The following is an 18,165-nucleotide window of genomic DNA, read 5'->3' on the forward strand; positions in this document are numbered from 1 at the left end:
AATATCAATTCTGAAACAGATGGACTCATCTTCACATTCCGGGATGGTGTCATAAACATTTTGTAGTCTCATTTTTACAGTGGATGTGATACAGTTTTCACGAAGTCCGTTAGAAACTGAAGGTATCTTCTAACTGGCTGCAGTCACTAATTGAGCAGGCAGAGCACTGCTCTTAATGTTTAATACTCCAACCATTACAACATTACAGCAAGAGTTGCTGTGCTCCTATATGTCCAAGGCGATACTGAGTCAGTTTTTTTGGAATAGAAATGAAAGGTCTGGGGGAATTATTCATGCTTGTGAGGACTTGGTTAAAATTACCACTGCATAAGCAATGAATGGCCTTTCAATATTCTTCCCAACTGAAAATTATTATAATTAGCCATGATCCATGCATATTCTATGGAATAAATTAAGTAAGTATGTGATTTTTTGCAGCTAATTTCAAACAAATGTTAGTAAATGACAGCCAACTAATGAGGTTTAGAATTTATCCATTATAATGAGAACTTGAATTACCTTATGATCATTGTTTGATTTTTTTAAATTATGAGAAATCGGAAGACACTTCACAATAGGAAACACAAAGTATAATTGTGGCCTAAGTTTTCTATTATTTGGCATATGTGATGCTTGAGAATTTGCTTGGGCATTATATTCTAGATTTTATTGTTTGCTCCTCAATTCTGTCCATATAAATCACACAAAAAGAACATAACTACAATTTTGGGTGAACTCTAAGATCATAATTCAAGTTACTGCATAATGATCACAATACCATTTAATTTCATAACCTATTTATTTGTTAAAGAATACAAAATATATTCACTTATAACACAAAACATCAAATAGCAACACATAACATTTGCCAAAAACATGTGCATTGTTTATATTAATATTAATGTATGAACAAGAGTAACAAAATCAGTTGGGTCCACAGAAGCTTAAGCCATGGATGTGCCCTGAGTGCTTTTTGGGAGCTGGGAAATAAATACATCTAATAACCACCCTATCAACAATTCAATTAGTGCCAAGTGTGTAAGCCAGTAAATAAAATCTTAACACCTTTTAATAACCCCAATACCTAGTAATTTTATTCTAATTATCTTTAAACTCTCGGAAATAATTCAACAAGCTCTGAGATCATGTAAATGCAATGACATGCGGTACACAAGTATGTTTTTGCAACATTATTAGTAAGACTAGTTAAGTCAATATTTATATATTTTTACAACACATTTCCATCTTGAGAAAGTAAATGTTTAAATATAATAACATATTACTATTCAAACTATCACACACACTAACTTGGAATATATACATACTTATATAACTTTGGCACATGAGTAACTGTAACACATTCAATACATGATTCAACATTATCATATAATTCATTTAAAGCTATAAATTCTTGCACAATGCACCGAAATAAGGTACTGAGCTACTCAGATAGCCTTCCACATTAAATAACATTATAATATAAATATACAAAATTCCAACATTATAGTAAAACTATTTTCTCACACCCAAAATTTCTATCAAATCTTTGCCATAAAAATATTCTATTTCAGTATGACATCAAATATGCCAAGTGATAAATGCTTAAATGCAGTGAATGTTTTGCTTGAAAGGGACTGTACTGAAACAGGTTTAATAATTTAATATTTTTACATGTATGCTCACAAAACCCTAATTTAATAACACAAAAATATAAACACATGTTAGAGCTAAAATATATCTTTGCTTTTCTGAATTTTGAGTAAATAATTGTTAATATTGCAAATGCAAATATTTCTTGGCTACGTAGTGATTTTCACGGAGCACCAAATTGGGGAAAGAAGTACATAGCGCACAATAGTCACTGTAGCGTACACAGATTACACAATAATGATATAAATGTCCTATTCATGGAACATACCAACTCTATTCTTTTCAACTTTATCTAAAGAATTTATTAAAATATTACTGTATCATTTACCCATTATTAAATACCAAACATAAAACTTAAACATTTGAAGTTAGGAGTTATACCAGATAAGTTATCAACAAGAACTTACCCATATCAAAAATTCAATTCAACTTGAGATGGGATAAAAAAGAAATTGTCATTAAATATATCTTAAGTTAAAAAAAAAAATATATAGTATAGGCATATGAAGAATAATTCACTATTCAATTGGATTTCATTAGTTACTATGAATACAAAATAAAAGACATTGAACACTTGATGTTTGGTAACTAAAAGCAGCAATAAAAAATGCAGTTCAATTAAAATGATGTAGATACTATACATCATTACTAAAATATTCTTTGGTATAAGTAGGTACCATTCATTCCAAACTTTACTTTTATATAAAAATATAATTTTCAAATGTTAAATCAAATTTCTGATTTTCATTAACATCTTGTGGCCAATTTTGGGACTAACATTGGTGGCAACAATGGTGTGCACCTATGGTGGCAACAGGGTCCAAGTGGCAAAAGGGCAAAGGGCTCTTCTCAATCCAGAGTGTGGATGAGGTGCACACTTGACCCAAATTCAGTGCACCATGGAGGCGCCCAACCGCTAGACTTTTACATAGCTTAGAGGTGCCTTCTAGCACCACATGCTAAAAATGACCTTTACACTTATTTAGGTCAATTCAATATTGCTGTCAGGTTTTTTGCTGTGTTTTTAGTCTCAATGATCACAACTTTGGAAAAAGTAGGCATGAGGAGAAGCCATAAATGACTACCATGGGGCAAAATTCATCACAATCATTGCAACCTCTGAATATAATTTTACACAGTGTATAGTGTTTGAATAACAATGAAGCAAAAAGGAGCAAAAAAGAGTGTAGTAGAATTTATGAGTGTTCTTGATTTCATCAAAGATTATGAAAAGGAAGGGTGATGTTAGTGTTTCTGCAAGCATTTTGATTGGCATAGGATGGATCTGATTCTAAATCATTGTCTTTTCTTCCACTAATGGAAAAAATCAATATTTTTCTTTATATATGAGGGCAAGTAAATAATTGAAAATTATGAGGTTTTAATATTTAACGAGTACCAACATTTCCAGTTTCAGGTAAGGGAAAACCAGGTTACTTTCAGGAGCTGGTATGAAGTTCATAAAATAGTTAAAAAATATTTAACCCTTGCCAGATTGAGTGACACCTAGACTTATGTAATGGATATCGTGAAAAAGAAGTTATTACATTCTGCGCTGGTTTATTATATAATCAAATGTTTTATAATGAGTCAGACCAAAAATAAGGAGTGTATCAGGGGAACTCTGGGAAATATACACATTTTCAATATCCCATTTATAAAATTGAAATCAAACAGATATGCAGTTAGATGAAATTCATACAATGAACCAGAGTTCATCTTTAAATATAGGATATATTTTGAAATACTGGTGTTACCACAAACAATTTCCGGGTGGCAATGGTAAGCTCTATGTGCTGATGGGTGTGTTGATCAGATAAAAATTTTATATTTTTCATGGTGATGAGTGTTGCAACTAGAACTTATGGAAAAATAATAAAATCCTAGAAAAAGATTAAGTCTGAGTAAAATTGTTGCCTGATATGGGCATAAAACCAAAAACCCCTGACTGAAATGCTTCCTAACATATGATGCAAACTACAATTTCCTCGCCTGTTTTGCAAAGTCAATGATTCTCAAATGAGAAATTCTCAACTTTTTATTTATTTGATAGAAAAAGAGCAGTTGGATACCTTTTTATGCCCACAAATTATCAAAAGATGGTTGATTTAATATCTCAAAAATAGGTAAGTTCAATCAAATGTATTCTACATTGGTAAAAATATTACTTTCTATTTGAATTTAAGATGAAATCAGCCTTAGCTACCATGAAGTCAACTAAATATCTGGGACATAGACTATGCCAAGTATGGAGATGAAGGAACTAACGCAGTGAAAACACTAGAAGATTTCTCTGTAAAAAATCATGTTTAAGCCCGGTAAGGGTGTCAACGGAAAAATTACGATAGTCACAGGTTTCTACTAATGAAAATGAAGTTGTTTTTGGGAAGGTTAAAAAATCCATTTTCTGCCACTTTCACCCAAATAACATGCTAAGAAAGAGTAAAATAAACAGTTATGGTGCATGCATAATGCTGAGAAAGTGACACAAATGAAAATGGAGGATTGTTTTATGATGTTCAAAATCATTAAATAAACTACAAACCTGGACACGCAAGGTCATTTTCATATCAAATCTTGAATCCAACTTTTCTGATACCCGTCAACATCTAATTTCAAGAGGGATAACCTCAATTAAGACGAAGAGCCGCCAGTGTTTTACTCTTCCATCATTAAAATTCATCTTCACTGCTACCGCTGTCGATATTCATTTGTTCAGACCACCAATCACGCACGTCTAAGATGACATTGGACACCTTTGGAGCAATCGGCTTATGAGGCGGATGAGTAATTGGGCCAATATTCTCTTTCATTGGAATCCCTTTTGATGTTTCAATTATTCCCTCAGCATGTGAAATCTTGGGTCCTCCTAGAAGACAAGATGAACATTTGATAGGAAATATTTCAGTAACATAAGTTGTAAAACCAATTAATTTTGACCTTTAATCCCATTTCACAATACATAACCAAGTCAGAAATATTTTTGACAGGATAAAATTGATCAACCATGAGCATGCCAGAAGTTAACATTTATACCAATTTAAACTGTAATGTGTATCTATCAACTAACACTGATCAGTCATTGGCTGAATATTCCTATTATTTCTACCTTTGAATGTTACAACTTAAAATGACAAGACAGCATACCACGTGGATATGATTAAATTCTGGGTCCAAAGTATTGATTGGACTTTTATAATCGAAAATGCCAGTGTTTGTGCAGTTGAGAACTGATTACACTTTGGTCTTAGAAAAATACATTTCCTTCTCTCCTAACAATGCTAATTCCATTAAATCCACAGGTATTTCTTTCCACTTAATTAATTTACTTGTATAACACGTAAGTTTACAGCTGCACTACAATGAGCCTTCTAAGGTATTGTTTCATTTTATGAAGACCCAAGTAAGTGAATGCATATGCTAGTTTAACTGATGCATGAGTATTCTTATCAACTTTTGTCTAAAATTAATTTTTAAAAAGAGGTGCCTATTTCCTCTGAAAAATGTTAGGAAAACACTGATTGAATGCCCATTGTGAAAGCAATAAAATCATCCTTCCCTTAAAAGAATAATTCAAATGTTGGCATTAACACCAGGTTCTGTACATAAAGTTCTCAATAATCATAACTGGTGACTTCTAATTTCAACTTATTAAAATAACTAAAGTAACAATAAACATAAGTAATGCATGAGAATATTAATTTTTTACCCAGAACATTCAATAGTGGGAAAAATCAAAGAAACTACAAAAATGGCAAATAATCAAAAACTTTTAAATTATATATCTCTTACAATTGGCTTTAGCTCATGATGGTGGGAATGGAGAAATTTAGTTCATAAAACTTTCGTTCATGGTTTTATGGTAATAAATTAACAGCTTTTTGGATGGAAAACAAACCTGGTAAAGCCCTGACAGGACTCCTCCGTCTTGCACCGCTTCCAGTCACAATTCCTCCACTACCCCCACTACCAAATGCCCTCTCTTTCTCTGGATCAGAAAGTGTTGGGGCTAGATAGCACCGTCTCACAGAATTGGCACTGCCTATGCTATCTGAGCGTGGAAGTGGGGCGGATGAGGGCCCACCAGATCCAGGAGTGGTTCCAGAGCCAGGAGTAGAGCCGGCAGCACTAACTGGAGGGCTTGTACCCTTAACCCTTGATCTTCCATTTAAGGACACATTATCACTGGTCCCCATTACTGCATCATCTTTCATTTGGCCAGACTCTTCCTCAGCCTCTGCAAGTCCGTCGATAGCTGTTCCACCTCCAATAACTCCATCTTTTCCTGAACCAGTGCTATCCTTTTCTGATGACACAATTTCTTTGCCAACAGTAACAGTTGGCCTAATGCCAGGAATTACCTGAAAGAATAGTTTAGAAATAGAGTCATCACATAATACAATACCCAGATTTTGAGAGAAACCAAAGCTGAAATGTTTGTCAATGCATACAGCACCTTTCCATTTTATTTCTAACCTGAGTTTGGGGAGACTGATTAAGGTCCTCTCCTGCCACTGGTCCATCTCCACTCAGTCCCATTGCCTGTCCTTCATTTGTAGCTCGTAGTCCAGCTATTAAGCTACTTTGCTGCTTGGAAACTGCTCGAATCTAAATATAAACATTAAATTTACAGCATAAATATTGATATTATAAATTCAAACTTACAGTGTGATATTTCCGCATCATAACTAAGGACATCAGCACAAAAGGGAAAAGCAATTCCATTTAAGCACATTTTTTCAATGAACACAGTTTCACAAATACTGTTCAAAATCCAAAAATCAAACATATGTATACATTCCTATATGCTCCAGGGGATGCTTCTTGTACACATTTTTCAAATAGTTATGATCACTTGGGTTTTCTGCCCTGTGCAGTCTGTGAGTTGTATTTCTTTGAATGTCTTCTAGAGAATATTTGCATACAACATTTCTGAGTGGAGAAAGCAAAATCTTGTGACTGCATAATCGCAGAAAATAATTAACACGCACAGGACATATACTTATCACCATAAAATCAAATTCAATAAGACACATAATTAATATTTTATTCATTATGGCTTCTAGAGATGTTTAAAAAAATTTAAGGCCTCCGTTACGGCATTTTATGATATTATTCTCCTTGTGTTATACTCTTTATTCATCATGAGATGTTTACATACCACAAGAGATATCAATAAAAATATTTATATCAAAAAACATTCTCTTCCATTTTCACTTCAGACATTAGAGGTGTAGCGGTTAAGTAACAATAATGGACTCGTATGAAACTAGCACGCTTTGTGAGGGCCAAGTGGATGGATATATATACAGGTACATTAAATTTGGACAAGCATAAATTACCTCTCCATGTTTATAATGTGTCACATAATATTTTTACAGGATGCTGGGCTTGGAAGCATTGAACTAGGTTAGACAAAGAAGTTCAAAGGAAAATGTGATAATGATAGTTAGATAATACTTTGCTCTAGTTTTACACTTTCTCATGTGAATGATTGTAAAAAAAAAAGAAAAAATGGATAGGTTTTCTATCTTCTTTCAATGACAACAAAGATTGCATGATACTAAAAGATAATTAAAAATGGTCAGGTCATGATATGAAAAATAAAAAATGAGATTTTGAAATAAATTAGGTTTGCCAGTAATGATTTACTGCAGTATGCTAAGAAATATACTTAAAAGAAAAAGGTCTGTGAGATAGATGGATAACACTCAAGTTCTTGGAAATGCTAACACATATCTGACAACGTCAAATGCAATAATTATTTAAAAGGCACGGCCAGTGGCACCTATGTAAGGCATTAAAGGTTCATCGCATTTCATTATGCATTTCTGTCTAATTCTCTCTTTTCCATGCATTAAAATACTTTTATAATACATATATTATCTGGGAGTACTTGCATAAGCAATGACATTAAAAATGTAATGAAATTAGAAGAGTAAACATTAGGTGAATTACATAAATGGTTAAAACCACAATTGAGGATGGGTAAAAATTAATTAATTTAAACTAATATTGCCTAAAATGTGGACTTTCTCATGACAGCCTCCAAAATTTGTAGCAAGTTGTTTTATGGAAAACTAAAAATCTGTGTGAGCAATATTTCTAAGGTAATGGAATGATACTACCTTCCTTAAACATGCTTCCAGCCATGTTCGAATAGTCTGTTTGGCAACCTCCTCTTCAATTATGTACTCAAACTCTTCACGGGCCAGAAGTTCTTCCAATTGCAATGCTTTTCTTATATCAACAGAACGATAAGATAGCATGCTGAAATATATAAAATTTTACCAGTAAAAACTTATGTTCAGAAATGCCCTTTCAATATGTGTGTAGTAATTTAATCTATCAATTGTTAATGCAGGAAAGATCAAAATTACTGCAGCCATTTTCCATTTTACTATATATGACCTGTAGCAGTAATATGTCTCTGTATCTTAATTTTTCTTGATTAAATCCATTTCTATCAAAAATTTTAAGTACCTTATTACATCAAAATATACAGCCTTTTTTACTTCATAAATCAGCAAATGCCAGAGTAGTTTTCTATTTTTACCACAGAAAATCATCCCTATCACTATAGTTTCCATTTTCAGCTGTCACAGTTCATTTTTCTCTGAGAAGTTCTTGATTAAGGTAATGTTTGTATTCTTCACAGTACCTAATGTACAATTTACTACTGCATTTTCTTAAGACAGAGAAAAGAAAATAGAGATGCTTGTTGTATAAGTTAGGCTTTCCAAACAGTCCTTTTAAACATTCTTCTGTACCCAAAATATAAACAAAAAGTCCATTTTCCTTGAAGAGCTTAAATGGTAGTTTTCATTGGTAATTTATTTTCATTATCTTACGTTACCATTGAATATTACTATCCAAATTTATGTGGGATGTGGTAGGTCAGGGGTAGAGCACTGGAGTAGTGTGCACAATTCTTGGGCACACCTCTGGGCATTCTCAGCTTCACTGGAGCTAGCTACATGATTTTTCAGGCAATAGGGTTATCTCAGAAACCATTGGAGGCACAGGGAAAGGATCTGCCCCCCCCCCCACCTTGATATATGAATTTCACATGCCGCTGGGCTTAGTATTGGGTGAATTCTTCAATCACCTATCAAACGGACCTTTGGGCTGATTATTGTTTTCATCCAAATTTACACATGTTCATTAATTACAAATGGAAAATTCGATTGAGGTGAGATGCTTCAAAGTTTAGCACAAAGAATTCCCTTCATTAAATGTGGTTTGCATGTAAGTATCTACCTATAGGTTATCAAGTTAAATAAAACTTTACACTGTCTAGTTTTGTGTAGAGAACAGACAAAAGTTCAAGCTAAATAATCATGATAGAGGAATAATTAATCCATCAAAGGGAAAATGTGTTAAAAGAGGTCCACACGCACAACAATTATTGCAAGAAAATTGAAAAATTATCAATATGCATTCAATTATTGTTGCATTAATGATCAATGTGACAAGAAGTCAGCAAAATATTCATATGACACTCCATTGCCATACACTTGTTGATGCAGCAAGCTATAAATTTCATTTAGATTTTTTCAACTAAACACATACAGATGTTCCTTACATTTGCCTCAATGTCTTCTTCATAGGTAATTTATTTTTGTCATAATTGGTATCATCCATTAGAAAACATTTTGATGAGGTACATGATGATTATGATAACCATGTGCAAAGTCTCCTTGATATATTAGAAACTTGATCATATCAGAATACTTGACAGTTCCTTGACACTCAAATTTCCCACCCAAATGATAGACCTAATTTAAGTATAGTCACCCTCCATAAATCTAGCAGCACTTTTTCACCGGAAAACAAGTTATATAATAGATTCAAGAGTGTTATCAAAGTCAAACCACCATTCTTTCCAACGCCTCAGGTTACCCTCTTTCCCTTATTATAATACATTATTTGCAGTTAGTCAAAGACAGAAGAATTCATATGAAGCATATACAACTCTATTTTCTTCACTTTGACAATCCAATATTCTAAAATTAACATTAGTTAAAAAAATAATCGTCATCCATTATTAAAACCAAATATTTAAAAAATCAACTGACTTGCATTGCTGACTGCCTATCACAAATTTCCATGCACATATGACCTAAAATATGAGCACTTTGTTTTGGACTAATTTCTTCCCAAGAACAAAAATGTTTGCAAAGTCTATGATATAATCTCATTTAAAGAATTGTTTTCAATCGTCAAATAAAAATTTACAACTTAGGAGCTTGGAAAATACATGGATGATAGTTTGGCTTTGTTCTTTTTATTTATGTTAACCATTTTAGACAAGCATCTCCAAAAGATTTCATTCAGACCAAACACATTTAGTTTCAGGGGTTTTCAAAATATACAATGGATAAAAAAAATTAAGCACAACATACAAGGGGAAAATATCTTACTCTAAGGTGTGACTTAACTGTTTTAGTCAAATTATAATAAATATTTTTAAAATTAAACCTTCCTGAAATTCAAATTAATCATGTAATATTGATACTAATGTACGAAACATATAATATTGTAAAACAGAAAACAGTGATACTAAATTTATATTTTATACTTTGAAGGTGAGTTAAAAAGTTCATGTTGTCATTATGAATATGACAACAGAAATAAATAATTACTATTCTAACATTCATATTAAATTATATTGCACTTTTCTAACTGAAACAAGCCTGAAACCATAGAGTATACTATTCTAAGCATATGAGCTAAGTGATTCACATGCACATGAGTGAACTCAACGTCAATGGTTCAGAACATTCAACAATGAACTTATTGGCTGTTAATTAAATGAGCAAGAGAAATGAGTGAACGACAATGGTGTTCTTCAAAAAACTTGCAGTATACATAGGTAAGGGAATATTGGTGTACAAGCAGAGGTTTTTTCCCCAAGTCAAAATATTGAATTTTATAACTTAGTTAACAGGCTAAGCTCAAAAACCGTTGCACATAATAAAAGGTGATGAAGCAGTGATGCAAACTCACTTGAGAACGTCATGGAAAGTAACATCCTCTCCATTATGAAGACGCTCAAGTTCATAGCACATGTGCTTAAATAAGAGGCGATCTTTCTGTGGGTCAACTTCCAAGCGTCCTTTTAGTAAGCGTAAAATGAATTTCACCTGAAAAGCGAAAAAGTTTGGGAAATGCTGACCAAACCACAATCAAGAAGCATTTGCATATGCAGTTACAAAGTGAATGCAAAAGTTACAAAGTGAATGCAGAGCTTAAAAGTGGAAAAAAATATTATGAATGCTTTTTTCATTGAAAGATGACTTCAAGGGTTCAAAATCTTAAATAACAAGATGTATTTTTCACAGATTAAAAATTCTGTGAAGCAAGCACAATAAAAATATCAAAATCCTCATTGACAAACTTTTAGACATAATATTTATTGAAATTTAAGAAAATAAATGAGTGAAATCTGAATTCAAAAGATGGAAGTTCATGAGGTCTATTCATCAATTTGGATTTAGTAATTTCTTTGATCTGCCTGATAATATAGTGGCTCATGTACTTCCTGGGATCCCAATTGACCAATTTTTTTCACATCCTTTTTTACATATTTCCCTTTTAACCACTTTTGCCCCTTTTAACCTTTCTTGCACTCTCCATGAGAGATACAATGATAACAATTGGTTCATAAAAGAAATAATTAATGTTTTCGTATCAAACAGTTGAAGGTGACAGTGAGATGAGGACTAGTGCAATAAATATAGCAATTTCCGCCTGAAAAGGCACATTCAGGTTGGTGCATACATTTGTGGAAATCAGACTTAAACCACCTCGCCAGAGTGTTAGAAAAACATGTTAATTTCCTTTTCTTCTGGTTTCCCTAGAGAGGAAGGGCTACACATTTCAAATAATAACACAGAGTAATTACATTATCATCATTTTCCGATTATCTTTATTCAATGTAATCAAGTCAACACATGTGGTCAAGTTTTTAACTTTTACTTTTTGTCAAATATCATGTCCTGTTGTATATTTTTCATGCTCAAAATAGCAATTAACCTTTAAATCTTACATGGAGTATGACTGATCATTAAGTTTCCCCGGGGTACAAACATCATAGTAAAAGTAGAAATCTGCTATAGGTGGCATTGTTAGTCTCACCTATACATAACAGACCGTACCTGTAGGTAGGGGTTCAGGCAGTTTACATAATTTTTTATTGTATTGATTCATAGTTTTTATTCGATTCTGCTTCTTAAAAAGTTTTTCATAAAAGGGGCTTAAAAGTACGAATTCAAATCCACAAAAATAGTACCGTACCATAGTTTTAAAAGCTTTTACCTAAGAACTGTAAATGAACTCTTTGAGGTGGTACTAAAGCAGTCATTAACGGGTAATCTGATGGTTAGTAGGCAAAGCCTTAACTCTACCCTATTAATTCAACTTGTGATAATCAGGGCACCACATAAAGCATGGTCTAGGATTTAAATGATTATATTACATCTCACTGAATCATCTTCATCAATCAACTTGTATCAATCGACTGGAGACAAAATATATTTAAAGTTTCAGCACAAAATCTAAAGAATAACTTCACTTCATCTCAAAAATAAATATGCTTTGCATGCAATACTACATACCCTTCGGACAGGAATAACCCCTCTTTGGTGTATATCTACCACATTCCATGTATTTTGGAAATTGCGTATATCAGCATAAGACAGCAAAGCATCTTCCTCATTAGAATAAAACAATGAAAAGTTTTCCATGATTATAGCTGAAAAGTAATTAAATGATACATAATGATATAGTTTATTGCTGTAGGTAATAAATTTAAACACCTATACCTTCATTTTTACCTCTTAATTTAAAGTGTCCAAATAATGTACAAATTCAAGATAATTCTCATTAATGTATAATTACTTAGGTAAAGCAGCACATAGAAAAATGAATACAGCTTTTATTGCGGTACAATTGAATTACTACCCACTGAAAACTTTGTTATAACTCACTTCCAAGTCTATCTTAACCATATTACTTAGTAAAGTCACTTATTTAGGATGATAGGTAATTATAGCATAATATAAATAAAAATGGGAATAGGTTACATATCACTATGGTAATACATTAATAGCTACCACTTCTTTCATAAATAGACCACAACACTGCTGATTTTTTATCACACTTGCAAAAACACTAATATTCAATTAAACTAAGCCAGAGCATTATGAGGAGATGAATAACATCATCTAGTGACAACTAAACCACATTCATAATAGATTACTGAATATGATAAGAAGAAACTTCTTACCCACAAGAAGATTCAGGACGATGTATGTGATGATGACATAAAAAGAACAGAAATAGATAAGTGAAGCAGTGAAATTGCCACAGTCTGTGCGCCAAAAGTCCCCTCCTGGTGTGCAATTAGGTGGCTGAACCATGCAGTCATGCATGATTTTATTCCAATCTTCACCAGTGACAATTCGAAAGAGCATGGCCACACCTGTGACAGGCGACCCAAAATTTGCTCTCCTGTAATAATGAACCAAATGAAATTTCACACATTAGGAAAATAATGAGAAGTAAAACAAGTTTTCACAATACATAAACCCTAATAACACCATTGATACAAATATATATTATTACTACAAATTTAAGCCTATTTATTTAGTTTAATCCTAGTGTTTCCAAGCTAAATATATAATGAACTGAGTTAAAATACTGTAACAACAATAACCGACAAAAATATTGAAGAAACAAGAATGCTTCCTTATTTAATCCAACATCTACAAGCTCTATTAGCATTGAAAAACAAGTGAAAAATACATGGATAAGGGGCCACATTGAATATTTTATCAATGAATCATACATGAGTCATTATGCATTTCATATCTATAATGACATGGGAAGTGTCAGTGAACTGGGGGTGTTACTTCCAGACCTCGTAAATGAAGGATGTACAATGATGGAGCCTTCACCATCAGAAGTGCACATGCAAAAATAAAAGAGGTACAGTCACACACTGGAATGGGTAAAATATGTGGAAAAAATTAGAGAGGGCGTAAAAGGGAAAGGTCAATTAAGAGAAAAATGAAAAGTACATCAACAGCAGTGAGCTCTAATGAGTGAGTGAGAAAATTTAAGATTGGAATAGGAGGTTGTGATCATGCCCTGATGCATTGAACATAAACCTGCCCCATAGAAATTGTCATCCCCCTTCCCGCATTGAAAATTATTTTCATTTGCAGGAAAATACATACATAGTAATTTCTATGTGCATGACTATATATTCATTGAAAATGAAATATTCAATAATTTCATCATGTAAAGTACAGTTTGTTATAGAGACAATATGACTGAAAAGGATATATCTCCCAATACTATGAATATATTTTTAAGAATTTGAACTGCTTTCTTTCTATTTTGCTTCATTCAAGTAAACTAATATTCTGATATAAGCATATGAAACTTCATTTCCTTTATCTGGTGAGAGACACAAACAAACTGTGACCAGTAACAGCTCATTAAATGAGTGTCACTTAAATTGTGACGGAGACTCACCAGTGAGTCACACAATTGTGAGGACCGATTCAGTTGTGACTCACCATTGGTTCATGCCATCAAATGAAAGTAAAGCATGCAGTCCATACCAAGGCAATCCTGTTTGGGAAATTTCAGTGAATCTTAAAATTCATTTCTACACTTGCAAGTTCAGCACAAAATTTCAAAAGGGCCGAACAAGAGAGAAATAAAAACAAAAAAAAGAGATAGCAATGGTAAGGCAAGAGAAACGGTTGTTTTATTAAATTAAAACAAGGCAGGACCATTGGATGCACAATGATGATACTGAGAGGCAATGGGATGCTGGAGAAGGATAAGGATGAGAGAGCGAGATGGGGGAGAGGGCTGGGAAAGTGACATATATGGAGGAAAAGAATAAGAATTTTGGATAGAATTAAGGCAAAGAGTGTGCAGAATTAAAGAATGAACTATGTTCTGTAACATACTGCATGGGATTTCATTTGAGTCAAGTTAGTCAGGGCAGAAGTACTGGAGAATAAAGTGAATGGGTCCATTGTAAAATACTCCAACCCATTACACTACTGCTAATAATAATTATAAAGAAAAAGTATGTAAACAGACCTGCCAATTCCTTCTCCATATTTAACTGTTCCAAACAAAATGGTCCCAGCCAATGCATAGAAAAATACCAACAAAAACATTCCAAAAATGATGAAAAAGGACTTATAAACTGAGACACCCACAGTTAACATAAGCATCTTCAGAGTAGCATGTTTTCCAGTAATGGTAAAGAAACGTAGAATCACCACCATAAAGCCGACAGAATATGAAAGGTCATTCTAGAAAAAAATTGAGCATAAATAAGTAGATTAACAACTCCATATAAAAATAGCTTTTAGTAATACATACATTGAATTTACCTTTTTTCTTAGATTCTTCCAACACACATGCAATTGTATGGGTATTACACATATTTGTTAGAAAAAAAATGCAATCATTCTATATCACCCAAGAGTATTTAAAATATTTTCATTTTAAAATTATGAGAAACTACTTGGTATTGATGGCTTGCAAAACTTTATGCAAAGTTCAAGCAAACTGAGTGGTAAGGTCATAGAGACCAATGGGAGTGCATATTCCTCATCTGATGCAGCACACTTTGGCCTTCATAAACATGAGCATTGCACATGCAACCCCGTTGGTGCCAATAGGTTACCATTAAAGGGGGGGGCCATACATTTTAGGAAAAGCTTGAATTATAGACAGAATTAGGTAAAATATCACAATACCATTTTATCTAATAGCTGCAACTTCATAATGTCATTTTAGATATTACTACTGAAGTATCCACATCATTCCCTTCCCTCCTACTTGCAATAGTTTATCATCCTTTTCCTCTGGTTTTCAACCAAAATATTTCTCTTTACCTCAAAATTCCAACATAAGAAAATTCCTCACAATTAATTTCCATATTTTCCCCCCTTTTTTATCGAAGCATTATGCCTCGTAGTTGCTGCAAGGTTTACATAGATCATTTTCATGGGTGCATTTAATCAAGCGAACATTTTTCATCTGAAACTCCAAATATAAGAAAATCTTAGTAATGGTATGGTATGACAAAACTGGAACCATGAATTCCCCATAAAATAATTTAAAAATACTTTTCAATGTATCAATTAAATTTTCTCTGCATTAAAAACTGTTCAAATTTTTTTAAAAAGTTATTTTGATTATTTCTTTTTAAGTGGTACTATGGATTTAAAAAATTTCTAAGATGAAAGTTCAATTTACACATATATCCATCAAAACATATGTGTGGACATTGGTTTTAAAATTAATTCTTGAAGACCCAAAACTGAACATATGAGTAGTAGTAGTAGGTTTTAGGGGAGGCGACCGACAGTTGAGGTCATTAGCCATAGGGGATGGACAGGAAAGGATGAAGGGTGGAGAGAAGCCCAGTGTCGGCATTAGCCTACTCTTTACGAAAGGCACCAAGGGGTCCACAGCTTAACGTCCCATCCGACGGACGGCGTACTCACTTTAAGTGCCCTCCACAAAGCACCTCAAGTAGGGATCGAGATACCTCAGAAAAATATTGAACACCGCTGGGATTTGGGCCTGGGCCCTCTCGGTGTGAAGCCTGTATGAAAGCCCCCGCACCATCTCGACCCCCCCTTAACATTTGATCCCAATAAATTATGATAATACACAGGGTATTAATACTTTGTCACTATGTTATTATATAATAATAATACATGCCATATTGTATTTTATCTTACCCTCAGAGTTGAGTTTATGAAGATCCACATTACACCCAAGACTGTGACTAGCAGATCATATCGATTACGTCTTGATTGCCAGTAGCCCCGAGGAGTGAATGCAATATTCTTCATTACAACTTCAACGACAAAGACAAGAGTTAATACTGTGCTTACTGTAGCCAATGCATCAGTATGTCGTTTTCCTTCACGCCACTAGAAAAAAATTCTCTCTTTTAATATATTTTATGGGATGAAGGCCTTATAATATTAGAAATAAATGAGAAAGGCTAAAAATTAAATGTACATAATTTCAGTAACTTTTTATCATGCACAATAATAATTACAATTGCATTAAAGTGGGAGTTCAATTCATAGTAACTGAAAGTAAATCTGAGCACTTACTGAGTACCACACCAGATTGGGAAATATTTTCAATATCACTTGCGACATTGAAATTTATTTTCTTTGATTATTACTGAGTTTCTTTTATCTTATACATAGATTGAACTATGGAAATGCAAGTGTGTACATTTCGCAAAAATAACTCTAGGCACTTTGCCATGAAAGACCTATTCAGTTATTATTGAATACAAAAGCCTATAAATAATATTGTTTTACATTGCTAATGCATATGTATGGGTGTTAAAACTAGAATGCTCAATTCTTCTTTCATAGAGAAATAGATAGGAGGTTTTCAATGTATGAAGTACCTTCTTGAAAATTAAATGATGGCAATCATTTAAGTAAAATTATTTAAAATGACAATGTATTGGTCTATTTTTTCAATAATAATATTATTGAAGGAGAATAAACCTTAAAGTGAGAAGAGACTTAATAATGCAATTAAATAATCAATTCAAATTGGTAAGGCATTAGTTTTAATAATATATTACTAAAACCGTGGTCTTTTATACTTCAAAATTTGGGTCCTATACTCTAATTCCAAAGGAAAAAATTTTAGTCAGTGATTGTTTCATTTTGACCATTAGTCATTATCCTGAATATTTTGGATTCTATTAGACAGTTTATAAACATTTTCATTTCTATTACAACAAAAGAAGGTTAACTACCATTAACTAAGGTTAACCAGTATTTCATTGGGTAAGAGGATATTTAAAAGGAAGTAGCGTAACCACAAAAGAAAAAGCATATAAGGTACTGGTTAGCCCTATCCTAGAATACTTGTCCATAGTATTGGATCCATACGAGGTGGGACATATTAAAAAGATAGAAAAAGTTCAAAGAAAGGCCACAAGATATGTACTCAGAAGGAACAAAAGAACAGAGAGTGTCACAGAAATGTTGGATATACTGAAATAGGAGAGTTTGAAAAATAGAAGATAAAGGCGTAGGTTAAGCGTAATGTAGAGACTTATTAAAAATTATGAAGCGTGGGAAGATTAATGGAAATAAGTAGAAAAACCAAACTTAAAAGGAAAAAATGACCAGTTTCAAAATAAGAATGCAAAAAAACAGGAAAACAAAGTCAAATTATCATAGATGAGTGATTAACTCAAGACTTTATAATTGGAAATAATAGTGAATAAGATCCCAGAATAGAATATGCATATCATTATAAATCTGTGTAGAGGTAAGATTCTCCTGCACATTTTCAGAAGATGTCTCAAATAGATGAACCTTATCAATTGCAAGGCGATTTCTTTAGCGCTTAAAAAAATTATTTTCACCAAACATTACATGAAAACTTTGGATGCCAAGAATTGCAGCCACATTTTCCCTAGAATTA

The 18,165-nt window shown here is 32.8% G+C and overlaps 1 protein-coding gene across 1 annotated transcript in view; it reads right to left on the reverse strand.

Annotated features, from left to right (window-relative positions):
• Nucleotides 1–810: 810 nt before the first annotated feature.
• The window catches only part of na (sodium leak channel non-selective protein na), a 53,838-nt gene continuing 36,483 nt past the window's right edge, over nucleotides 811–18,165 (reverse strand). Inside the window, exons 25-33 of the mRNA XM_071595042.1 lie at nucleotides 16,437–16,631; nucleotides 14,776–14,993; nucleotides 12,941–13,164; nucleotides 12,270–12,406; nucleotides 10,660–10,796; nucleotides 7,779–7,920; nucleotides 6,127–6,258; nucleotides 5,549–6,011; nucleotides 811–4,519 (exon numbers count right to left, since the gene is read on the reverse strand). Of these exons, the coding sequence (XP_071451143.1) occupies nucleotides 4,323–4,519; nucleotides 5,549–6,011; nucleotides 6,127–6,258; nucleotides 7,779–7,920; nucleotides 10,660–10,796; nucleotides 12,270–12,406; nucleotides 12,941–13,164; nucleotides 14,776–14,993; nucleotides 16,437–16,631 (1,845 nt within the window). The 3' untranslated portion in view covers nucleotides 811–4,322. The remainder of the gene's footprint in view (nucleotides 4,520–5,548; nucleotides 6,012–6,126; nucleotides 6,259–7,778; nucleotides 7,921–10,659; nucleotides 10,797–12,269; nucleotides 12,407–12,940; nucleotides 13,165–14,775; nucleotides 14,994–16,436; nucleotides 16,632–18,165) is intronic.

The sequence above is a fragment of the Hetaerina americana genome, unplaced genomic scaffold, assembly GCF_022747635.1.
Source record: "Hetaerina americana unplaced genomic scaffold, ioHetAmer1.1.p SCAF_7, whole genome shotgun sequence".
Lineage (NCBI taxonomy): Eukaryota > Metazoa > Arthropoda > Insecta > Odonata > Calopterygidae > Hetaerina > Hetaerina americana.